General features: G+C 40.6%; 1 protein-coding gene across 7 annotated transcripts in view; it reads right to left on the bottom strand.

Annotated features, from left to right (window-relative positions):
- The window catches only part of LOC122549286 (calcium/calmodulin-dependent 3',5'-cyclic nucleotide phosphodiesterase 1A-like), a 650398-nt gene extending 628197 nt beyond the window's left edge, over positions 1–22201 (bottom strand). For all 7 annotated transcript variants that reach the window (XR_006311479.1, XR_006311480.1, XM_043688810.1 and 4 more), the window contains exon 1: positions 21997–22201. Coding sequence is in view for 5 of the 7 variants with exons in the window: in XM_043688810.1 (XP_043544745.1) it covers positions 21997–22081 (85 nt within the window). In the remaining 2 variants the exon portion in view is untranslated. The remainder of the gene's footprint in view (positions 1–21996) is intronic.
- Between the last annotated feature and the right edge of the window lie 4114 nt (positions 22202–26315).

The following is a 26315-nucleotide window of genomic DNA, read 5'->3' as shown; positions in this document are numbered from 1 at the left end:
TGGGGAATGCTTGAGAATGTTTAATCTAAGAGCAAACTTCTGCAAATGCCTGAAACAAGAAACAAAAAGAGAGAATGCTAGAGGTACTCAGCAGAATAGGTAGTATTTATAGTGAGAGAAACATAATTTACAGTTAATGTCATTTTTTAAAATCAGGAAATCAATTAACGATTCATGGAATAATCAATGGATTGTTAGATAAATTTGGCTGGGCATGCTTGTATCAGTAGCTTTTATTTCAGCAGTGATGTTACACTAAACAGATGTAACGCTGATCAGTGGTTGCTACTGAACAGACCATTTGAATTGTGTTCACCAGTACCATGTTTGGAAGAGCTGATCACAGCCAATTTGAAAAGGGCTGTATTGTCTGCCTCTTCCCGTTTTGCTCCAATTCTCTTCTTCTTCATCATTCTGCTCACTAATTGTTGTGTCTTCATGATGGTGAGACTGTTGTATTGAATGCAACAGACCATGATGAAGCTGTAGGGTACTCTGAAGAGAACAGTCAGGACCACTTGAAAGTACCCAGCTATTGGAAGAATTGTTAAGAACTGCAATGGCATGCTTCATGGTATATTACATGACAATATGACCCTTGTTATAGTTCATTGATATGTAGGTTGCAAGCTGAAATCATGAGCCAAGCATTTGACGTTTGTCCATCAGTAGCAATCCTTGGCTTTCATGTCCATTCCCCAGAACCACCAGTATCAATACTGAGCAATCTCCTGGCTTAATGACAATAGGACATGCATCCCAAATCTTACAAATTAATTTGAGTGGCCTGTTGCTACTAAAAGAAGCCTCCCTGGCTATCTTACTGCGCAACATTCCATTGACATTATTTTCCTGCAAGAGGACAACTTTAGAACTGTAGGAATAGGTCACTATCACATCAAAGTTTTGACTTACTGACCCCTCACGTTGCACAAAGTTGTGCCACCTAGTCTGATCCAAAATCACCAATGCAGCCAGCCTGTCATAAATCATACTCTGCGACGCTTTGGCACCTTTCATACTGTTAATGTGTACAATCCTCCGAATGTCAACTGGGAACAGTAAATCTTGCCAACACCTAACATTACAGGCAATTTAGCATGGTCAATTCACCTAACCTGCACATCTTTGGACTGTGGGAGGAAACCGGAGCACCCGGAGGAAACCCATGCAGACACGGGGAGAATGTGTAAAGTCCACACAGACAGTTGCCCGAGGCAAGAATTGAACCCAGGTCTCTGGCACTGTGAGGCTCTAATCTAATCAAATCTACTACCTCACCAAGCTAACTGAATGGGAGACTTCAAAAGCCACCGCAATGACTGGGGTTACTCCACACCAGACAGGAATGATCAACAGCTGCAGAGAGTGCATCTCTAGAAACTCACCTTTACACAAAATCCTCAGTAATGAGGAACATTCCATCCAGCCAAATGCAGTACTCACCTGACCTAAGTTGGGTCAGTTCCATTGAAGGTCAGTCTCAACCAGATTAGTTCTCATGATTGTCCCACATAGTCAACATAGGCCATCGTTTATTCATATGGACCTTTATCTTCTAGTCACCAATAGCTCAATGAAGAAGCATGTTGGCTAAAATACAGCAAGACGTTGGACTGCAGTATAACCATCTGCCTATGGAAGAAACTTTTGTGAAGGTGTTCACAAACTACATGCATACCTCACGGTGATCAACTCACCTACATGTCATGCCTTGAAGCCGAAAGCACAATAATCGTAAAGGGCAATGTGTCACATAGTAATTTCAATATGGCAGGCCACGTTATGGGGCCCCAATCAGGCTGCAAGTCACATCAGATAGCAGGCAATGAGATAGCTTAATTTCACTCAATCCAGTCAGAAGCACTGGAGTCTGATTCACTGCCTTGGAGCTGAAATGAAAGATCACCAAAACCAAATTACTTGATCATCCTCTAGGAGGTTGGCATTTACCTGCTCTGGGGATTGAAGGCACCACTAGAAAGGAAAATAAAAGAACACATCACGTATAACAAACTGAAAAAAAATCATCAGCAACACTCAGAACAGATGACAGAACAAGAGAAAGTATTAAGGAGCCTTAAATGCTGCAGCAGCATGTGACAATATTGCATCAGAGATCCTGAAAAAATCTGGCCCCCGATGCAGTCTCCACTGGAATCACTCAGTTAAAATTATTCCTGATGATGTATTATGTGGCAAAAAATAAATTGTTGCCATAAGAAAACCTTGAAAAGATTACACTTTGGCATCCAGCTCCAGAACAATTTCACCACTTTCTAGGTATTTTAAAATTTTGGAGTGTCTCATCATGCATATCTCAACAAATAGATGGCATCCTTTATGTCGATCAAGGTGGTTTCCAAAAGGATGCAGCAGGTGATCCAGTACAGGGAACTTAGCAGCTAAAACAAAAGCTGAAGAAACCGGAAGGCAGGCACAGTGTCACTGGAGCCTCACAGTTACTTCGAATACAATATGGCACACTGGCCTCCTCCAAGAGCTGCCCAGAGAGCTTACAGCCTTGGTCATGACAGTCATCAACATACTCCTTCACAACAGACAATTCAAAATACATGTGGGCAAGTGAAGATGTCAATGGAAACAACAGGGCAACAGCCTGACACATGGCTCCATGCTACCTTCAAACCTGTTCAACACATATACAAAGAACATACCAACCTCCATACTCTGTATATTCATCTATACTGATGAAACATGCTGTGCCAAGGCATTACAAGATTTGGCAGACTGCTGCAGTATACACATCTCATACCAAATTCCTCCAAAACCACAACCAGCGTAATGCACTTCCACAGTTCCAGTGCCAACAAAGATTAATATGTTCACAGTGGTGACCAGAGATGAGAATGTGATCCCACCCAACATATTTGGGAGTGACTTTTGATGATGCTGGTCCTTTAAAAAGGTTGTGTTGCCCTTCATTGTTTTTTTTTTCAGAATCGTGGTAGATACAGATACTCCAGGACGTCTAGGTTTAGGGCCAATTGGATTATAGCTAACAGAAACTGTCTCAGACAAAAGGCTTTCAAGTTATTTAAAAAAAAACACTTATGTAACGAAAGGGGAGTGGCCAGTTCTCCTATGTCAGCTTTTCTCTGGTTTGGGTTTAATTTGGTTTTAGCAAGCAGTTAGTTGTGAAGTTGTTGGACCCAAAGAAGTAGGTCCATGCTTATCATCCCTCTCTCTGACATCTCTCCTGTAAGACCCTGTGTTTGATTTGCCTTTTTTTGCAAAAGGGTGTTTATGGGGTTTGTCGCAAGTATTTGGAGCAGCATAAGTAAGTTGGGATAATCTATTGGGTTTTCGGATCGGTTACATTCTTCTGTATTTGGTTTTCTTTTGTTTATGTTTCATTCAGTAATCTTGCAAATAATTACTGTTTTCTTTAAAACTAAGTGGTTGGGCCAGCTGCATCACTCCTGGAATATCCACCATACACCTGCTTAAAACAACAAGCAAAGTTATGGTCCAAGCTACTTTTTTGAAATGTTTTGAAGGGGTCTGGCAAGGTCCATAACAGGTTCGAGATCAGACCTTGTCCTTCCAGGAAGATAATTCAGCAAAGATCAAAATCAGCAATAATTTTCAAACCAAAGGTGCTCCATTTATGTAGGGTATCATTGCTCAACAGTTGTCTTATTATACCACCAGCAAAGTACTCTTCAGATGTCTGGCATAGTTCATCCCACACACAGCTAGTGGACACTCAACCGAACACATAAACTGGAACCTTCCATTCCATTCAACTCCACTCCCTATCCTTACAAACATCACTTGCCCATACATTAATTGACTGACAAAAGCCACAGACTGGTTGAAACAATCTCGGCTGCACTTCACTAACTGCTCTATGATCTGTTCACACCACATTCTGGCCCACCTTCCATCGCAACACATTATAGGGAGCAATTTTCTCGAGCAAAACCCACCAGCAGACATCTTTTGCATCAAGCAATGAGGGACATGGAAAGTCATTAACAAATTCCTTTTGCCTAACACCACCTATCAAATGGCAGGCTTTGAATGCTATAGTGGTCCTTGCCTAACAGAGTGTGGGCAAGCGAGGGCCCCTGAACAGCCAATTTGTACCCATGGGCTCTCATGACAAACTCTCTATGCTTAGTGGAGAGAAACAAACAATGCTGCACATTACCAAGGCATGTCTTTGTAGTGATTGTAGTGAGGTCAGCCAGCTGGACCTCACAGAATATGAGTGCCCTGATTGGAGCAGATTAACAGCCCCAAACAAGCAGCCCTGGGTGACAGATTAAAAGGGGGAATGTCAGAGATGCTGACACTCTGGTAGCTGGTTCATCTTAGAATCCTTACAGTGTGGAAACAGGCCATTTGGCCCAACAAGTCCATACCAACTCTCCTAAAAGCATCCCACCCATGCTCTCCCTTCTAATTTATCCCTGTAACTCTGCATTTCCCATAGCTAATTCACCTAACCTGCACATTTTTGGACTGTGGGAGGAGATCGGAGTACCCAGAGGAAACCACGCAGACATGGGGAGAATGTGCAAACTCCACACAGACAGTCACCTTAGGTGAGAATTCAACCATGGTCCCTGGTGCCTGTGAGGTTGCAGTGCTAACTACCAAGCCACCATGCTGAATGAGGCAGTAATAAAGTAAAGGACCAATCACGTGCAAATAAAGGGGGACTTGGTGACAGATCCTGGCCTCTACAGAGTTATTTCAGTTCCCCTCTACAGATGAGTGACAGGCCAACCACTTTGAACTCAGCAAGTGAGAAGGCTATTGGTCAGCTTTGGGGATTTGCATTTGCTAATTAAACAATGACAAGAGTAAAGGTATCATGGATACTGGGCATTAATTAGCAATATGCACAGACTATAGTCTAATACCAGCTAAACAATAATCTAGAAGAATTCTTTGAGGTTATTATCTTTGCTGAATTTAGATACAGTGCTTGGAATTTGGTATTGCAAGTCTACAAGCTCATTATGTGTAAAGTAGTGTGGTTACTTCACTGTCATTGAATTCCCTCCAATGAATACACCTCTTCCCCCTCCCACACCACAGCAGATGATGAACTGAAAGAAATTGGAGATGTCGCCTTCTCCAGAAAGGAATCCAACACCATATGATTGCCACCCACAGAGAGTTGTCTCTTGTCCAGCTCTGGAGCTCAGGTACACCTGCAAGAAGCAGCAGAGCACCTCATGGTGAAACAGATATGTCATAGACAGGGTCAAGGGCAAGGTAGAAGGTCCATAGGAATGTTACAGGACAAAAAGAAGCCATTCATCCCATCCTATCAGTGCTGGCTGATTAAACTGGTCAAAATTCCTTCGAATGTTGCTTTATCCACTGTGCAGGCCTCAGAGCTACGCACATCAGCAGCTTCCAAAAGCAGACGCCAATGCATTCAATTGACATGCGCAGAACCTCCCAACCGCTACACAATCATGCAGCTTAGAGGGAATGTTACTGGCCATCCATTCTGATCCTTCTGGCCAGCAGCTGATCCAGAGCTTTTCAGGTTATAGCTCTTCAGGTGCAGATTGAAGTACCTTTTAAATGAGTTGAAGATTCCTGTCTCCACTACCAAACAGGCCAGCCTGGAGTCATGCATAATACAAATGAGGATATTTGTAGTTGTTGGAGGACAGTCCTCCTTGTGTGAATTGCTCAGGGTAATGTTCTAGGCCCAACCATCTTAATCTGCTCAAATGGCTTTTCATTCATCATAAGGCCAGAGGTGGGGATGATCACTGATGATTCCACAATGTTCAGCACAATTTACAAGTCCTAAGATATCCATGAAGAAATCCATGTACAAATGCAGCAAGACCTCAACAATATCTAGTTTTGAGCTGATAAGGAGGAAGTAATATTTGCACGCAAAAAATGGCAGGCAATGACCATTTTCAACAAGAAAATGTTAACCATCACCCCTTGACACTCAATGGCATTACAGCCGCTGAATCCTCCATTATCAACATTCTGGGGTTATTAATTAGAAATTGAACTCACCATATATACACTATGGCTACAAGAGTACATCAGAGACAATTACTTTTGCAGCAAGTAACTTATCTTCTGAATTGCCAAAGCCTGTCCACCATCCACAAGATACAAGTCAGCAGAGTGATGGAATATTTCCCATTTGCCTGAGTTCAGTTTCAGAAACACACAAACAACTTGATGACACTATCCAAGACAAAACAGTTCAATGGATTGCTACCACATCAATATTCACTCCTTCCCCCACTGATGCTTGCTCGGCAGCAGTGTGTACCATCCATAAGATTGAAGGCCTGACTGGCTAGGTTTGTACTTCCTCAAGCTTAGAAGAATCAGTGGTGACTTAATGGAAACATATAGAATCTTGAGGGGATTTGATAGGATGGATGTGGAAAGAATGTTTCCTCTTGTGGGAGAATCTAGAATTGAAGGAATTAATTTAAAAAATAAGTGGTTATGACAAAGATAATGAAAGCATTTTGCCTTCAGAAGGTTGAGGGTCTTTAGAAGTCTCTTGCTCTAAAGACTGATTGTAGAATCTTTAACTATTTTTAAGGTGGAGATAGTTGGATTCTTGATTACCAAATGGATGTGCAGGAATGTAGAGTCAAGGTTAAAATCAGGTCAGCCATGATTTTATGAATGGTACAGCGGCTTGAAGGGCCGAGTGGTCTACTTTTGCTCTATGTTCATACATTCATACATATGCACTGCAGTATGTCATCAGGGGTCCTGAAACAGAACCTTCCAAATCCAAAACCACTGCCATCCAGAAGGGCACGTGCTGCAGATACACAGGAATACTAGCAGTGGCAAGTCGTCCTCCCAGCCTTTCACCATTCTGATTTGGGAATACGTCATCATTCCCAAACTGTTGTTGAGTCCAAGTCCTGGTAATCCCTCCCGAACAGCATTGTAGCATTACCTAGACCAAATGGATGGCATTGATTCAAGAAGGCAGCTCAGCACCACCTTCTCGATGACAGCTATAGATGGGCAATAAATGTTGGCCCAGATAGCAACACCCACATCCCAAAAAGAATGATTTTAAAACACCCGGTTGTTACTTGTTTAAAGAATAAGTCTGATCTGAGTAAACAAGTTATTTTTGAAAATGTTTGGTGATAGTCTCTGTTGTTCCCAATAACAGTCATAAAAAGAAACAAATTGATCATTCTGATGACTAAGTAAAACATTTATACTTCTGAAACACCTTGTGTTGCTTGATTGAAGCAGACTTCTCCCTCAGAGTCCTATAACATTTGGCTTAGAACTCTTCTCCTCCTGTGTCATTGAGCAGCTGTCCTTCCTTGTGCTATGTCTACTCATTTTTCCTGTCCTGGTGCAAGCAAGATAGAAACCACAGTCACACACTGATTGAGAACTAGTGACAGCATTAAAATTCTTGATTTGACAATCATAGCCTTCAACACCTGCCACTCAACGTGAATAACTTTAATCAGTGGTACAAATTTGCAAATTTTTCTATTAAGCTCAGCAATAGCAAGTCGAAGTCAATCAGCTACAAACTTGAAAGTGGTTAAATCACACAATTGCTATGGTCCAGAAGGAGGCCATTCAGAACATTGTGCCAACAGTGAAGCTTCAAACTTCAATTTTCATCATGATCTATCTCCTGTTTTTTCCACATACCCTTGCACACTATTTCTATACAAATAATCATCCACTGCCCTCTTGAATGCTTCAATTGAACCTGCCTCCACCACTTTTCCAGGCAGGACATTCATACCCTAACTACTCACTGAGTGAAAACATTTTTTTCCCTCATATTACCCTTGTTTCTTATGGACACTTTAAATCTATGCCCATCATTCTTTTTCCTTTTACAAGCGAGAATAGCTTCTCCCTATCTACTCTATCCAGCTAACTCAAGGTTTTGAAAATCTTTATCAATCCTCATTCAGCCTCCTTTTCTCCAAGGAGAACAGTCCCAACTTGTTCAATCTATCCTCATTTCTCATTCCTGAAACCATTCTTGAGTATCACTTATGTATTTTCTCCAATGTATTCACAGCTATTCCATAAACATGGAGCCCACAACAGTAAGTAATACTTCAAGCTGAGGTCAAACAAATGTTTTATACAAGTTCAATATCAACTCCTGCTTTTTATGCCCCATTAATAAATGAGATTATTTATTATGCTTTATTAATTGTTCCCTACACCTGTCTAGTCTCCTTCAATGATCTATGCATATATACATCCAGGTCCTCCCACTCCTGCACCTCCTTTAGAAGAGTATGAAAAGCAATATCAAATGGGACAATGTTGTTTCAACCAAAGTGCATAACTTTTCTACATTCGTCATCTGCACACTGCACCAAATTGTCAATGTCTTTTTGAAATTCCACACTGTCCCCCTCACAGTTTAAAATTTTCCTTGTCCCATGTCATGCACACATGTTGGAGTTATTTCCCACACACTAAAATCCAAATCAAAAAGATATATCAGGAAAAGCAAGGGTCCCAATGCCAAACCCACCCTTTATCCATGTGACTACTAATTTCAACCCTGAATAATCATTTCTCAAAACTTCCCTACCACCAAACAGTAGCTTGTAATTGCTGGGATTATCTTAACAACCTTTTTTGAAGAAGGCCATAACGTTTGCAATTTTCCAGTCTTCTGGCACTTCCCCCAAGTCCAGGGAAGACTAAAAAATTTCTACCCTCACTTCTTTCAAAATCCTCAGATACATCTCACCTAAACCCAGTGTTTTGTCAATTTTAAGAACCAACAGTCTTTTCAAGGCTTCTTCCTTGTTAATTTTGAACCTCTCTAGTGAGAAGAGTTTGCTCCTCTGTCACCATGGCCTGGAAAGCACCTTCCTCTTTTATAAAGGCAGATGCAAAGCATTCATTTAACACTTGCCATCCCCCCCCCGCCAACATCTCAATATTTCATTGGTCTCTAATCTACCTTACTCCTTTTCTAAACCACTTTTTTCTTTTTTACACCTATAGAATGATTCTGCTTAATGTTAGCTGCTAGTCTTTTCTCATAATTCCTTCTTGCTTCTCTTATTTGCTTTCTCACATCCTCTCTAACCCTTTTGCATTCCATTTGGTTCTCTATTGTATTTATCTCTGGTAAGCACACATTTTCTTTTGAATGTTAATTTCTATTTCCTCTACCAGGGATATCAGGATTTTTTTTGTCCTACCTTTTCCACTTGGGGGAATATACCTTGATTGTATCCAAACCATCTCCTCTTTGAAGGGAGCTCCATTATTCAGTTACCATTTTTCCCACCAGTCTCTCAATTTTGCCCAGCTTTGCTCTTGCTCCATTGAAAATCCCACTGACTTTACTCACTCTGGTTTGTTGCTCATCTCTCTTCACCATCATCCTGACCATCATGAGACAATGATTACTTTCTCCTAAATGTTCTCCGATAGACACTTGATCTACTTTACCCAACTGAGTTTCAAGGACTAGGCCCAACAGTGTATCCTTTCTTTGGACTGGACACACACTGGTGTAGAAAGCTCCCATGAACACATTTGAGGAACACCTGTCTCTTGCTGCCCCTTACACCATCACTATATCACAGTTTATATTTGGATAATTGCCGTCCCCCCTAATAACCATATAGGAAGATTCCATTCCTTTAAATAACACTGATGAGGTGGTTACTGCTGTATTTTAGGTTGCATTAGCTGGAAAATTCAAGTTGCAAATGGCACCACACTGACTGGTGTTATAGAAACATAAGAACAGAACTAGGCCATTCAGCCCATTGAGTCTCTCCCTCTTTCAATATAACAACAACGGATCTAACATTTCAATGCTTTTTATCCACCTTTAACTTTTAATTCTGTACACTACTAGTAATCAGAAATCTATCAGCTTCTACCTTTAACATACTCAAAAACTGAAATTCCACAGCCATCTGTGGGAGAGAATGCCAAACGTTCTCAACACTGAATAAAAAAAAAATTCTCATCTCAGACCGAAGTGGCAACCTCCCATTTTTAAATTTTGACTCCTAGTTCTAGACTAGAGGAAACATCTTATCCACATTTATCCTGCCTATTACTTTTGGTATCTTCTAAGTTTCATAAGAACATAAGAACAAGGAGCAGGAGTAAGCAATTCATCCCCTTGAACCTGCTCTACCCTTTAATATATCAATCCTAATGTCATCCCAGGCTCAATTTAATATATCATTGCTAATCTCATCCTGGCCTCAATTCCACTTTCCTCCCCATTACCATTTAAACTGTTACTAAATAAAAATCTGTCTATCTCCTCCTCATTTTTTTTCAATGTCCCAGCATCCACTGTACTTTGCAGCAGTGAATTCCATAAATTCACTTTGAGAGAAGCAATTCTTCCTCTCTACTTTCAATCTGCCACCATCTCAAACTATTGATGTATATTGTCAATAGCTGGGGCCCAAGTACTAAGCCCTGAGGTACCCTACTAGTCATAACCTGCCAAATCAAGCATGGTCCATTTATACCTACACTCCATTCTCCCTCTGTAATCAAATATTAATCCATGCCAGCACATTACCTTACATGTTTTAATTTTTTCTTACCAGCCTTCTGAGCACTTCATCAAAAACATTGTGAAAGTCCAAATATACTATATTCAACTGTTCTTCTTTATTAATTAGTTAGTAACCTTCAAAAAAGCTTCAACATGTTTGTCAAACATGATTTCCCATTCAAAAATTCATGTCCAATTTGATTATTATCAACCAGGTGTCTATTTATCCTATCTTTTATAGTATTTTGTACTGATATGAGGCTAACAAGTTTGTAGTTCCCTGCTAGCACTCTCACTCCCTTCTTAAATTATTAGATGACATTTACTACCTTCCAATCCACAAGAATAATTGCAGAATCTATAGAATTTTGGAAGATAACCTCTAAAGTCCCCCTCTTTACAACATTGAGATATCGATCACCAGGACTCCAGGATATTCACCAACTTCCAACCATATTCATTACTCCAGTACAATCTACTTACTGATGCTAATTTCCTTCAGCTATTCATTCGCCCTAGCCACTTGGATCTCCAGGAAGATTAATGATATATTCCTAAATGAAAACAGACACAAATGAATCACTTCGTTTCTCTGCCATTTCTCTGCTGCTCATTATAAATTCTCCTGACGTTCTTTGTAGTGGACTACTGTTGCTTTAGCCAATCATTTCTTTTATACGTCCCCACAGAAACTTTACAGTTCATCTTTATGTATTTTCCTAGATTATATTAATATCCTAGTCTCTCTTTCTTATCAGGGTAAAAACAATGACTGCAGATGCTGGAAACCAGATTCTAGATTAGAGGTGCTGGAAAAGCACAGCAGTTCAGGCGGCATCCGAGGAACAGTAAAATCGACGTTTCGGGCAAAAGCCTTGATGAAGGGCTTTTGCCCAAAACGTCGATTTTACTGCTCCTCGGATGCTGCCTGAACTGCTGTGCTTTTCCAGCACCTCTAATCCAGAATCCCTTTCTTATTGGCTTCTTGTTCCTCCCTTCTGCATACTATGAACCTCTCAATCCTCAGAAATACAGCAATTTCTAGAAACTTTATAGACCTTTTCTTTTAATCTTATACAATCCTGAATTTGCTTTATTAGCCACAGTTTGGCTTCTTTTTATTTTTTGCGTCTTGAACAAATGTTTAGTTGCTGTAAGTTCTGTAATAGCTCTTTAAAGACTATTCATGCCTAGGTTCAGTCATGCCTTTTAATCTATTTTCCCAATCCACCTCACTCAATTTGTGTCTTGCCCCTTCATAAATATCCTTATTCAAATTTTAACACCTTTGTCTCAGATTCAACTACTTCCATTTTGAAACATAATCTAAAATTCCATCCTATTGTGCCCACTCATCCCAAAATGTTCATTTACAATAAGATTGCTCATTTGTCCTTTTTCATTATACAATACTAGACTAAGTTTGCAGATGACACCAAAGTTAGAGGTGTAGTTGACAGCAAAGAAGGTTATCTTAGATTACAACAGGACCTTGATCGGATGGGCCAATGGGGTGAGAAGTGGCAGATGGAGTTTAATTCAGATAAATGCAAGTTGCTCCATTTTGGGAAAGCAAATCATAGCAGGACTTATACACTTAATGGTAAGGTCCTCAGGAGTGTTGCTGAACAAATAGACCTTGGAGTGCAGGTTCATAGCTCCTTGAAAGTGGGAGTAACAGATAGATAGGATAGTGAAAAAGGCATTTGGTATGCTTTCCTTTATTGGTCAGTGTATTGAATACAGGAGTTGAGAGGTCATGTTATGGCTGTACAGGACATTGGTTAGGCCACTATTGAAATATTGCATGCAATTCTTGCCTCCTTCCTATCGGAAAGATGTTGTGAAACTTGAAAGGGTTCAGAAAAGATTTACAAGGATGTTGCCAAGGTTGGAGGGTTTGAGCTATAGGGAGAGGCTGAATAGGCTGAGGCTGTTTTCCTTGGAGCATCGGAGGCTGAGGGGTGATCTTATAAAAGGTTTACAAAATCACGAGGGGCATGGATAGGTAAAATAGACAAAGTCTTTTCCCTGGGGTGGGCGGTACATAATTAGAGGGCATAGGTTTAAGGTGAAAGGAGAAAGATATAAAAGAGACCTAAGGGGCAATTTTTTTCATGCAGAGGGTGGTATGTGTATGGAATGAGCTGCCAGAGGAAATGGTGGAGGCTGGTACAATTGCAACATTTAAAAATGCATTTGGATGGATAGATGAATAGGAAGGGTTTGGAGAGATATGAGCCGGGTGCTGGCAGATGGGACTAGATTGGGTTGTGATATCTAGTCAGCATGGACAGGTTGGACCGAAGGGTCTGTTTCCATGCTGTACATCTCTATGACTCTATGACCTAAAAATAGCAAATCCCCTAGTTAGCTGAACACATTGCTCTCGAAAACCACCTCTAATATGTTCCAGAAACTCATCCTCCACAGCTTCAAATGTTCAATTGGCTTCTCCAGTCTACACGTAGATTTAAAGTTACGCTTGATAACCATATTGTCCATCTTCCATGTGGTCCATGCACAGATCTGCTCTGAGATTCTCCCTTTCTCAAATACTGATTCCACCCCATATTACCTGTGCAAAGCCACTACTATTACTTTCTGGTCTGTCCTTCCTAAACTTCGAATATCCTTGAATATTCAGATCCCAATCATAGTCACCAGGTATCCATATTTCCTGTAATATCAATTATATCATAACCACTTCCATCAACTTATGTTTTTAGATCATTCATCTTGTGGTGAACAGTGGAGTGCCTCAACTTTGTCTTTTTGACATCATTCCACTTTCAAAGCAGACTCCGTGCTCGGTTTTGTTTCCATGACTTTAGTCTCGCTGGCATCTTTTTGACCTCCTGTTACTAACTTCATTTCCTTCTAATGTGTGTTACTGGTCATGTTTCCATTCCCTGACAAGCTAGTTTAGATCAACCCCAACAGCAAGAGCAAACCTCCCTTTGAGGTTATCAGTCCCAGCCCTGTTTTGGTGTCACCCGTCCAAATTGTATAGGCTCCACCTGTCTAAAACAACTGCCTCTACCAGTCCCAATTCTTCAGAAATCTGATGCCCTCTTCCTATACTAGTTCTACACCCCATTTTCAATCAATATTATGATCTACCTACTTTATAAACGTCTCGCAGAAGCATCCAGCATGAACAACCTACTCAAAATGGCATTTAGCATGAACCTCACAAGAGTGGATGCATATGCTGCATTTGGACCTGACACCTGCAACAACAAAATTGCAGGTGATACAGAATTCAATTTTGTGGCTAGTGTATGAAATATTCTTACGCTCATTGAAATGATCATGAGCAAAGTCCAATTAAAAGACTTACTATGAACAGCAAACATAGCAATACTGCTACAGCTGGCAGCAGTATATAATTATATAATAACAAAATCAAGCCTCCTGAATAGCCACATATGACAGATAGACTAGGACAATGGGACTCATTGGATAATTCTTCCAAAGGCCCACTGGAGGCACAAAGAGCCATATTCCATGATATATGCTTCAATGATGGAACTCAGGACGGAATATTGACTTCCAGGGATAGGAAATCAAACAGGGTATAATAGGGTTTGCCAATATGCTACCACCAGGGCTGTATTCCCATCTTCATGAAAGTTGAAAATTATGCCTTCGTGTTTCAGCAAAAAAATAGTTGCACAAATGCAATGTAGGAACACATGAATATCCTGTATTTGTCTGAAATGCCATTCTTCTTTAAAAGGCAATGTTAATCTGTTAAAGGTTTAACTTGTCTGATAAGTTGCACAGAAGGAAACTTTACCAAATATATCTGCCCATAACTTTAATGCCAGTGGTAACCCAGCATAAATTTGTTTAACACCTTCACTAGAATAGTGCATCGATAACTTGAAGTACTATCTCAGTTCTACACTGCATGGAAGCTTTGAGACATTTATACTGAACATGTTGACCAAAAAAGATCAGATATCACATGAATCTAGTTGGATAGAGTCAGTTGTGCTTCAATACAGCTAATAATCATGGAGCTACTTTAACCATTTGTACATGAAGCCAGTGCTGCCTAACTAGCTCAGGGCAGAGCGGGGTGAATATTGGGAATGCAGGATACTACTTAAAAGCTGTCTGGCTGCAAAGACTCTGGATCAACTGGAGGAAAAATGTGGCTGAAACAAAAGTGCTGCTAACGCTGCACTGGAGATTTTAGTGCAGACAGTGAAGAGGGACATTTATTCTTTTTCTTGGCGAAGGCAGTCCTCTGGGCATTCTCTCAAGTGACAGTGAGAGCTCACTGTTGAGTACAACAATGTTAGAAACACTACTCAGGAACATTGTTGCAATGCAGGGAAAATATATTGTACAAGGCAGATTATTGAATTACTTGCTGAGACAACTGCACCTCATTAATTACAACACCCACAGCACACTCAACAGTATCCTCTTTCACCCACATACTCTTGCAATCACTGCAACACACTTCATTCAGTCTCCTTCTCTGCATTTTAAAAAAAAAGAATCTCATTCACCCACAACTCTCCTCTCATAACATACACAAACGATTGCACCTTGGCACCCACATTCTTTAAACTTCTTGTAAGAATCTCAGAAACACGCTCCACTCTAACACAGGAGGAGGTTGCACATAACACAAGGCAACAGCTTGTCATAGGAGAAAGAAGAATAAATCTGCTAACTCTCACCTAGCCCCCAAACTCCATCCCTTCCCTAGCCCAGAACAGACTATCCTAGCCACTGGATAATGTGATATTTGCTGAAAAGGTCTGCCGACCATTCCTTTTCCCTCTGCTCTCCACTACAGAAGCACTTGCCAATCTTTCATTATCAGTTGCTAAGAATATCAATAGTATTCAGCACCAGAACCCAGAAAATGCATTCATCAGATTCTAGCACACTGCTAATCTGGCCAAGCAGCCAAAGGCACTGGATTAAGATTCCAGCCTCTTTAGCAATATAGTTTTAAATCCTGTCACTACTATTTGTACTTCATAGTTCGTGCAGTTGTGGTACAGTGGTAATGTCCCTACCTCTTAGCTATGAGCCCAGTTTCAAGTCCCACCTGCTTCAGTGGAATGATATAAAACATCTGAACAAATTGATTAAAAACATCTGACCTCATTACTGACCCCAACTAGACATTAAAGGTTAGCTTAAAGGAGGCATCGCCTGGTGTTGCCTCACTGGACATAACTGCACTATAGCTAAGGAGAGAATAAGAAGCCATGGGTATTAACTCACTGAAGTTAAGCTTGCTGCAGAGATGGTCTAAAGGGCTCAGGTTATGGTGTAAACTTTGTAGACATATTCATTAACAGCACAGTGCACTGGACAGCCTGCCAGAGAATTTGTGCAGAAGGTTGAAGAATATTCAGTATTGTCTCAAACTTTCATGGCACAGATAAAATACCATTCTCTTCTTTATGGACCTGGTGATCAACTCTTATCAATAATGTGGAACTGAGTGAAATGGATAAGCTCATGACTGACCTATCAGATTCCATCACAACTGACACCATTAGCATGGAAGCTCAGTAACAGATATTCTAGTATTTGTTGGAGTGGTGGGCAAGTAGGGGGAATGAGTAGTCACTGATGAAGATGGCTTTGAATTGTCAAATCACTGCTATACTCACTAGGAACCTTGCAGTCCTCAGTTGCTGAGGCAGGACCTGACCTCACCTGTAGGGGAGAGGCACTGCTATCCATTCTCTAATAGACATCTTGTTTGTTCCTCTACTGGGCACTGTGCATTACTGCTACCGTTCAGCCAACTGGTTTGGATTGTTGCAGCCAAAGCTAAAATTCTGTAGTCTGTAGCAAATCCTGCTTGGCCAAGAGTTTTCACATATGTGCTCTCCTGGTTACTGCCTCACCTTCCACCAGCTCATTCCAGCAGCTTGCTCTCATTTTGCCTCCTTACTACTCCTCACAATCTTCAGTCCAAAGAAACACCCTCTGAAACCACCCTTAACTACATTTAAATTTCTTATAAAATAAGAAGCAGCAATAAGAGTAACAAAATTATTCTCAGTTCAGACAAAAGGAACCTTCAAGAGCAATCCAAGCAAAAGTGTCAATAAGTCAAGCAATGGCCAGAATTACTGAAGGAGTAAGATTCTAAACATACAGGAACATAGATGACTCTGACAAAGGCAAATTGCACAGGTGCTAGAAATCTGAAATAAATACACAAAATACATTAGCTCATAACAGACAGCAGGTATAGCAGCATCTTTGTAGAGAGAAACAAAGTTAACATTTCAAAGCTGATCATTTATAAGGTTAACTCTAAATACCCTTGCAACACAGTCAGGTGTATCAATTTGTCAGAGATAATTCCTAACAGCATTGACCCCTGAGCTACTGGGCCTGGGTTCAGGTGTGTCACATCATTTCTCTACTGGTTAACTAATCAACCTATTTAGAGATGTTACTACACACCTATGGAGCAAGTGGAAGAGTAGCCTTGATGCTCCTGGAGAAGGAGCATGCGGTGTCCACCAACTCCCTCGAGCTGTCCAGAGAGAGATGGGCACCACACAGAGTGGAGTGCATTATTTCCCCCTCCAACTCTACTTTGATTTAGTCCCTACCCTCCCCTTCACTGTTTTGATCACACAGCACTGCCCTTTGATATGAAGGGCAGTGTTTGTCACTGGCCACCCGGGTGTTTTCCTATTTTCCTGGTGGTGAAAAGAAAAAAAAATGGAGCAAGTGGAAGTTGAATCCAGCCCTCCTAGTCCAGGTGTGGGGACACTACCATTTCACCACAACAGAACCCCTTGTAAAAATACCTAATAGCTCTATGGCTGTCCTTCACAACATGACCTGCAGCAGTTCAAGGGGCAGCTCAATACCACTTTCTCAAGGGTAATTTTAAGTTGGACAATAAATTATGGCCTTGCTAGAAATGTTCTCATCTCATAAACAATGATTTAAAAAGTAGTTCTGCATGATTCATTAAGCAGCAGTCATGATCACTATGATTATGTTGTATTACACAAACCGTCAGCAGCAGGAGACAGAGAGTAATGGTGGAGGATTGTTTTTTGGAGTGGAGGCCTGTGACCAGAGGTGTTCCACAGGGATTGGTTTTGTGTCCTCTATTGTTTGTCTATATATTAACAATTTGGATGAGAATGTAGGAGGCATCGTAAGTAAGTTTACGGACAATAGCAAAAGTGGTAGCATAGTAGACAATGAAGAAGGTTTTCTAGGATTACAAAAGGATTTTGATCAAATGGCTCAATGGACTGAAAAATGACAGATAGAATACAATCTGGATAAATGCGAGGCATTGCATTTTAATACAACAAACCAGGGTAAGGCTTATACAATTAATGGTAGGGCATTGGGTAGTGTTGTAGAACAGAGGAACCTAGAGGTGCAGGTACATAATTCTTTGAAGTTTGCATCATATATAGACAGGAGAAAGTAAGAACTGCAGATGATGGAGATCAGAGTTGAGAATGTGTTGCTGGGAAAACATATCAGGTCAGGCAGCATTCGAGGAGCAGAAGAATCGATGTTTTGGGCATAAGCCCTTCATCAGGAATGAGGCTTGTGGGCCAGGGCTGAGAGATAAATGGTGGAAAGGTAGCTTGGAAAGCGATAGGTGGATGAAAGTGAGGGAGAAGGTGATAGGTCAGAGGGGTGATTGATGGACAGGTCTGGAGGGCAGTGCTGAGTTGGAGGCTTGGGACTGGGATAATGTGGGGGGAGGGGAAATGAGGAAGCTGTTGAAATCCACATTTATCCGCTGTGGTTGCAGGGTTCCTAGGTGGAATATGAAGCGTTCCTCCTCCAAGTGTCAGGTGGTAATGGTTTGGCGGTGGAGGAGGCCCAGGACCTGCATATCCTTGACAGAGTGGGAGGGGGAGTTGAAGTGTTCACCCTCAGGGCTGTGGGGTTGGTGGTGCAGGTGTCCCAGAGATATTCTCTGAAACGATCTGCAAGAAGGCGTCCTGTAGAGGAAACCACACCGGGTGCAACAGATGCAGTAGGTGACATTGGTGGAGGTACAGGTAAATTTCTGACAGATGTGGAAGGATCCCTTGAGGCCTTGGGTGGAGGTGAGGAGAGTGGTGTGCGTGCAGGTTTTGCACATCCTGCAGTGGCAGGGAAAGGTTCCAGGATTGGGATGCGGGCTGGTGGGGGTTGTGGACCTGACGAGGGAGCCATGGAGGGAATGGTCTCTCCAAAACACTGATAGGTGTAAGGAGGGAAATATATCTTTGGTGGTGGGGTCTGTTTGGAGGTAGCAGAAGTGGCAGAGGATGTTGCAATGTATGTAGAGATTGGTGGGGTGCATCATTCTCAAACCTGAAGGGTTTATGCCCGAAACTTCAGTTCTCCTGTTCCTCAGATGGTGCCTGACCTGCTGCTCTTTCCCAGCATCATACTCTTGACATTATATATAGATGGGAAGGTTAAAAGATGTTTGGCACGATTGCTTTTATTGCTCAGTCCTTTGAGTATAGGAGTTGGGACGTTATGTTGAGATTGTAAAGGACATTGGTGAGACCTTTTCTGCAATACTGTATCTGATTCTGGTCACCCAGTTATGGAAACAATATTGTTGAGCTGGAGAGGGTTCAGAAGAGATTTACTAGGATGCTGCGGGTATGGAAGGTTTGAGTTATTAAAGAAATGTTGGATAGGCTGGGACCTTTTCACTGGAGCGTAGGAGGTTGAGAAGTGACCTGATAGAAGTTTATGAATAAAGAAAGGTATGGACAGAGTTGATGATAGTTGCCTTTTCCCAAAGATGGGGAATTTCAAGACCAGCAGGCACATTTTTAAGGTGAGAGGAGAAAGTTTTAAAAAAGACATAAAAGAGGCAAGTTAATTCTACACATTTAGTGGAATGAACTTCCTGAGGAAGTGGTGGATGCAGGTACAATTACAATGTTTAAAAGACATTTGGATGGTTACATAAATTGGAAAGGTTTGGAGGGGTATGGGTCTGGAGCAGGCAGGTGGGACTGGTTTAGTTTGGGATTATATTCGGCATGGACTGGTTGGACTGAAGGGTCTGTTTCCACACTGCATGACACAGTAAACCACTGAGGGAATGATAAACAGGCATTGCACTATTGATTTATAGGGCATTCATTCAAATGATGCAACTAGTTGAAACATTTTGGAAATCTTTTAACAATGTTAAAGACCATATATAAATGTACATTATCATTGTTGCCATTCCAACTGTCTGCCCTCCCCCCACACCCCCACTCCCCAGTTTCTTTCTTTTACTCTCTTTAGTTTGTGTTCCTAGAATGTTCTCACCAGTTATGATTTCTATTTCTATTTCTCTGTTATGTTTGCTTAACAAAAACAGAAAATGCTGGGAATACAAGATAGGTCTGACAGTATCTGTGGCAAGAGAACCAGTTAACATTGCTGGGTCATATTACTGGAACATCCTCACCAACAGGACTAGGACTGCAGCAGTTCAATAAGGCAGCAGGCATCAAGGAAACTAAGGATGAGCAATAAATGCTGGTTTTGCCAGCGCTACCCAAATCCAAAGATGTGAAAGCAGCAGTGCTAAAGAAGTTATTGCAGGAAATCCCTGACCAAAATGACACCCGACTCCTGGTGCACCAATGCTTCAAATTTTAAATTTTCATTCTTGTGTTTTTGCCTCTTAACTTCTTCACCCTCCAAACATCACCACGTGTTCCACCATGCCAATAATCCTGAAGGAATTTTGTACTATTTTTAACCTGAACAACCCACACCCCCAACTCCTCCATCTCACCTTTGGCATCCTGCCTTCAGTCAACTAGGCCTCAGGATTCCTAAATTCTTGTCCTCAATCTTTTGCTGTTCCACTTCATTGTTTTAAGGCTCTTTTTAAATTCTATTTCTTTTAGTCTCCTTTAATTCATTGTCAATTTTTGTCTGATTGCATTACTGCAAAATACTTTGGGGATACTTTACTAGAGTAAAGACAAGCTATAAATGTAAACTGTTTTATTTTAAATTCATCTGCACATGTAAATCGATTGACTCTTTCATTTCACATTCAAGTGAACCTAAATTCAAGGTTTTTAGTATCAACCCCTTCAAGGTGCCTGTAGGAGTGCCCACAAAGGATTTCTATCTGTCACTAATAAGTCCAATAGGAGGCCCCTTCAAAGTGCCTGTAGGAGTGCCCACAAAGGATTTCTATCTGTCACTAATAAGTCCAATAGGAGGACCAACACAGCTTGTTAATAACAAGTCATGAAGAACCTGAAGGTGTCTTATCGCCCACAGTCTTGTCAGTACCAGATGCAGTATAAGTCAGACTGATTTCAGAGTTTAATGTGTGAGGAGAGGCAAGTTGTACTAATTACTCAATAAACACAAATAATGAGACACCCGTTGAATTTCAAGCTGCGACTGGGAGCTGGATGCTAAAAGAAGTTGCTGGCTGCCGTTGCGATCACTATGTGACATCATGTCCTGTTTTGTCACCATGGAGACAGCAATCAGCTCCCAGAGCATTTTATCAGTAAGACGGCAAACACCAGCTTTTGAAATTTTTTGTAAAGTTCATGCAAGCAAAAAAATGATCTTACTTATTTTTAGTGATGTCATCTTTTCAATGCAATGCAGCAATCATCAAATTAATGTCACTTAATCGTACATCAACAATTTAAAGGATATTGCTACTTACTTTCATTTTATAATGAGCTGTCAGAAAAGTGCTGCTTCTCAAAATTCATTGGATATTTAAGAGCAATTCAATATAACAGGTTTGCATTTGTTAATAGCAGGATTTCTCATTAAAACAAAACTCTCATGCTGACAAGAGTTAATTAGAGTGCTTAAATATTCTTGCAAATCAGATTAAAAGATGAAAAGCAGTAACAGTACATGTTTTCATAATTTCTCAATGTTATGCAAACATATTTGCATAAGTATAATGCCTTATAATCAAAGTTAATCAATTTCGGCGGTGCAGCAATGCTTATGTGGGGAAATAGCATTATTGTAACATCTCTAGCCTTTGGATTTTGGTGGCAGACATAAGACATTGGTTTGCGCTAGACTGGTTAAGTCCATTTTAAGGATCATCTGGTGTGATCACTAGTGCAATTGACACTTACATGCTTTTAAGAAAGTATTACATCTATTTTAATCTATACACCATGCATCTTATCATTCCTGCTAATCACTCACTATAACTAGAGTTGTGAGGATTTTTCAAGTGCAACTCTATTTACAATGCATGTTAGTCATCTAAATTATAAGACTTTAAAGTGGACAGAACTGAACTAGTCAAAATGCTGCATTAAATTTTGGTTACTTTTCCACATGATATGCAAATTCCTCAAAAATAAATGCATGAATCTAAATCCATATCAGGGTACATTTGAAAATACACATGTATACAGAATGCAGTTCAAGTTATTCAGGTCTCAAACTCTTTCAATCACAGTCTATTCACTTACGTATGGTGAAACTAAATCCATCAATGTTGAAAGTAGCACTCCGACATTTTTTGAACCCTTGTTTTCTACAATTTGTCTCAGTCATATTCAGATTTCTGTAATCCAGGTGCAATTGGATCAGAAGTTCTGTCTCTGGAGCTTGCAATTAGCTACAATTGAAATTCTGCTTCTCACGCCTCACACTCAACACTCATGCCTGATCTCACATATCTCCTAATACTGGAACACAGACACCAAACAGCATCTCCACCCCTGATGTACTCAGTGAAATGCTGGCGTACTATAGGCAGTCTGATTAATCCACCCTATCAACAACCTCAATCACACAGTAACAGTTGCTTTAACTTATCGTCACATTTGAGAGGAATGACAGGCTAAAAGATGTTTTGTGAAGCTAATTATGAAAGGAGCACTGTTCCTATTAATTAAAATTGTGCTATTCTTCAAGGTTTACAGCAGTAAGGTGAAAATTACTTCTGTTAGCTTCCTCATAAATATATTTTTCTCCTTACACATTTATTGAATGCAGTAAAAGAATACTTCTGTTAATACATTAATGTCTTCATTCCACAACCAAATTATATTTGGGAGTAAATTAAATTGAAATAGTAAACATGCCAGAATGAAGCAAGAGAGGTCCATAGCCTGGATAACATTGCAAGTCATCACAATTAAATCAATTAAATAGTTTTTCCCAATAATGCTGGCTTCTCTAAAATTTACTTTATTGTTCACACTTCTGAACAAAATTAAGGACAGGATACCTATGATCCTTAACAAATATTTTTAAGAGCAAATGTCACTCCTAACAGTTTTCTATTTCTTAATCCCTCTCTGATAATACAGGACAACAGAATTCTGCAAAACAGAAGTTCATTTGGCAATCAATAGAACAATTCAATCCAATATCAATAGACACAACAATGCCACCAGAAGTGATCCTTTATCATTCCCTGTTACAAATTTCAGTGTCTCTGTTTATCAATCTCCATTTAGAAGATGCGATAGGAAGAATGTTAAACTTGAACATGTTCAATGGATGAATCTCACAATTATTGATTGGTTATGACTTTGAAGTAGACTATTCATCCTATCATGTCTGTGTTAGCCCTGTGAAGGTGCAATTCACCTTCTACCCCATAATCTTGCACTATTTTCTTTTGTAATTGTAGTAAAAGATGTTTGATATATATGTATAATTCTTTTTAAGTATTCGGATTTTAAACTAGTGGCATATGGTTGTTCATGAATTTGTATTCAATGGAGTTCAATAATTACTTGGTTAAACTTTTCAGAACCATGATTTTAAGCTAGTATGTATCACAGAAAGTGTCTTGAAGGATTAATGGAAACTTGTTTATGTAATTCATTTTACAAGTAATTGAAAATATCAAAATACATTAGCTTGCTTTTGATTTTAGAATAATCAATAAATGATTTCAGCTTAGAAAACCTAGAGATTGGGAAAGCTTTTTTGTCAGTTCAAAGATGACCTGACTGTAGTCAAATGCAAGTACAGTTTCTCTAGAAGAGGGGATAGTTTAGAGCAGTTAAGGAAATTGATACTGCAGCGTAAGGGTTATAATCTGAGAAAGCTTCCAGACCATAAATATTTGTAGAATATTAAAGGACTAAGGAAGTCTAAGCTTTCTGTGGTGAGATTGCTAATGGAAAGGGCTTTACATTTCCCAGGACAGGAACTGAAAATAAGCAGTAAAAGTAATCTACAGATTTGATAGGGAAGGAGAATTTGTCTGGATTTTGATCAACTGTAAAATGATGGCGCTGGAGAGCAAATACCATTCAGTTCTACCAGGTGTTTGATTTTTTTTAAACTGTAGTAAAACTAGATGCCTTGATTTGTTTTGTTTTAGTTTACTTTCTTTTACATCACAAACCACCTTGCTTTACTATAGCATCACAGAGATGTAAAGCATGGAACAGACCCTTCGGTCCAACCCATCCATGCTGACAAGATATCCCAACCCAATCTAGTCCCACTTGCCAGCACCTGGCCCATATCCCTCTAAACCCTTCCTATTCATATACCCATCCAGATGCAATTTAAATGTTGCAATTGTACTAGCCTCTACCACATCCTCTGGCAGCTCATTCCATACACGTAACACCCTCTGCGTGATAAGGTTGCCCCTTAGGTCTCTTTTATATCTTTCCCCTCTCACACTAAACCTATGCCCTCTAGTTCTGGACTCCCCCACCCTAGGGAAAATACTTTGTCTATTCACCCTATCCATGCCCCTCATAATTTTGTAAACCTCTATATGGTCACCCCTCAGCCTTCGACGCTCCAGGGAAAACAGCCCCAGCCTGTTCAGCCTCTCCCTATAGCTCAAATCCTCCAACCCTAGCAACATTCTTGTAAATCTTTTCTGAACCCTTTCAAGTTTCACAACATCTTTTTGATAGGACGGAGACCAGAATTGCATGCAACATTCCATCAGTGGTCCAACCAATGTCCTGTACAGCCGCAACATGACCTCCCAACTCTTGTACTCAATACTCTGACCAATAAAGGAAAGCATACCAAATGCTTTCTTCACTGTCCTATCTACTTGCGACTCCACTTTCAAGGAGCTATGAACTGCACTCCAAGGTCTCTTTGTTCAGCAACACTCCCTAAGACCATACCATGAAGTGTATACGACCTGCTAAGATTTGATTTCCCAAAATGCAGCACCTCGCAATTATCTGAATTAAACTCCATCGGCCACTTCTCAGCCCATTGGCTCATCTGATCAAGATCCTGTTGCAATCTGAGGTAACGTTCTTCGCTGTCCATTACACCTCCAATTTTGGTGTCATCTGCAAACTTACAAACCATACCTCTTACACTCGCATCCAAATCATTTATATAAATGACAAAAAGTAAATCCTTGTGGCACTCCATTGGTCACAGGCTTCCAGTCTGAAAAACAACCCTCCACCACCACCCTCTGTCTTCTACCTTTGAGCCAGTTCTGTATCCAAATGGCTAGTTCTTCTGTATTCTGTGAGATCTAACCTTGCTGACCAGTATCCCATGGGGAACCTTGTCAAACGCCTTAATGAAGCCCATATAGATCACATCTACCACTTTGCCCTCATTACTCATTTTTGTTACTTCTTCAAAAGACTCAATCAAGTTTGTGAGACATGATTTCCCACGCACAAAGCCATGTTGACTATCTGTAATCAGTCTTTGCCTTTCCAAATATATGTACATCCAGTCCCTCAGGATTCCCTCCAACAACTTGCCCACCACCGACGTCTGGCTCACTGGTCAAAATTTCCTGGCTTGTCCTTACCAACCTTCTTAAACAGTGGCACCACGTTAGCCAACCTCCAGTCTTCAGACACCTCACCTGTGACTATCGATGATACAAATATCTCAGCAAGAGGCCCAGCAATCACTTCCCTAGCTTCCCATAGAGTCCTCGGGTACACTTGATCTGGTCCTGGGGATTTATCCACTTTTATGTGTTTCAAGAGATCCAACATTACCTCCTGTGTAACATGGACATTTTTCAATTTAATTTATCAGTCCTCCCTTGTTCTCTGCTTGTCCCTGCCTGCCCTGACTGTTTGACTTGCTTCTGTTCTCAACTATATCAGTCCTCACTATTTCGCTGGGTCCCACAACCATCCCCCACCCTCCACCCCCTCCCCCCACCTTACTAGTTTAAATCCTCCTCAGCAGCTCTAGCAAATCTCCCTGCTGTTAAAACTAAACTTGTAGCCTGGTATGCTTATGTTTCAGTGAAAGACAGCTCTGTTACACTAAAGACAAACAAGCCAGATTTAGTTTTGAGATCTGACTTGCCCAGTAGTGACATTAGATGTGATCAAAACAAGATAATAATCTAATTCTAATTTCCAAATGGCTTGATTGAACCTGCCTCCACACTCACAGGTAGTACATTTCAGATTCTGAAAACTAGCTTGAAAGATTTTCCTGGCATCTTTTGCCTTTAATCTATACTTTCTGGTTCTCAAAAATTCCACCAATATGAAAAGTTTCCTTGTATCCATCCTGTTCAGAACCCTCATAATCTGAATAGCTCTATCAAATTTCCTTACTATGTTCCCTTCTCCAAGAGAAACAATACCAGTCTCTCTATTGAACTGAAGTTCCTCACCTCCAGACCAATTATAGAGTCATAGAGTCATAGAGATGTACAGCATGGAAACAGCCCCTTCGGTCCAACCTGTCCATGCCGACCAGATATCCCAACCCAATCTAGTCCCACCTGCTAGCACCCGGCCCATATCCCTCCAAACCCTTCCTATTCATGTACCCATCCAAATGCCTCTTAAATGTT

The sequence above is a fragment of the Chiloscyllium plagiosum genome, chromosome 4 (genome assembly GCF_004010195.1).
Source record: "Chiloscyllium plagiosum isolate BGI_BamShark_2017 chromosome 4, ASM401019v2, whole genome shotgun sequence".
Classification (NCBI taxonomy): Eukaryota; Metazoa; Chordata; class Chondrichthyes; order Orectolobiformes; family Hemiscylliidae; genus Chiloscyllium; species Chiloscyllium plagiosum.
The sequence above is the reverse complement of the archived record's forward strand: the minus strand, read 5'-3'. Positions and strand labels throughout refer to the sequence as shown.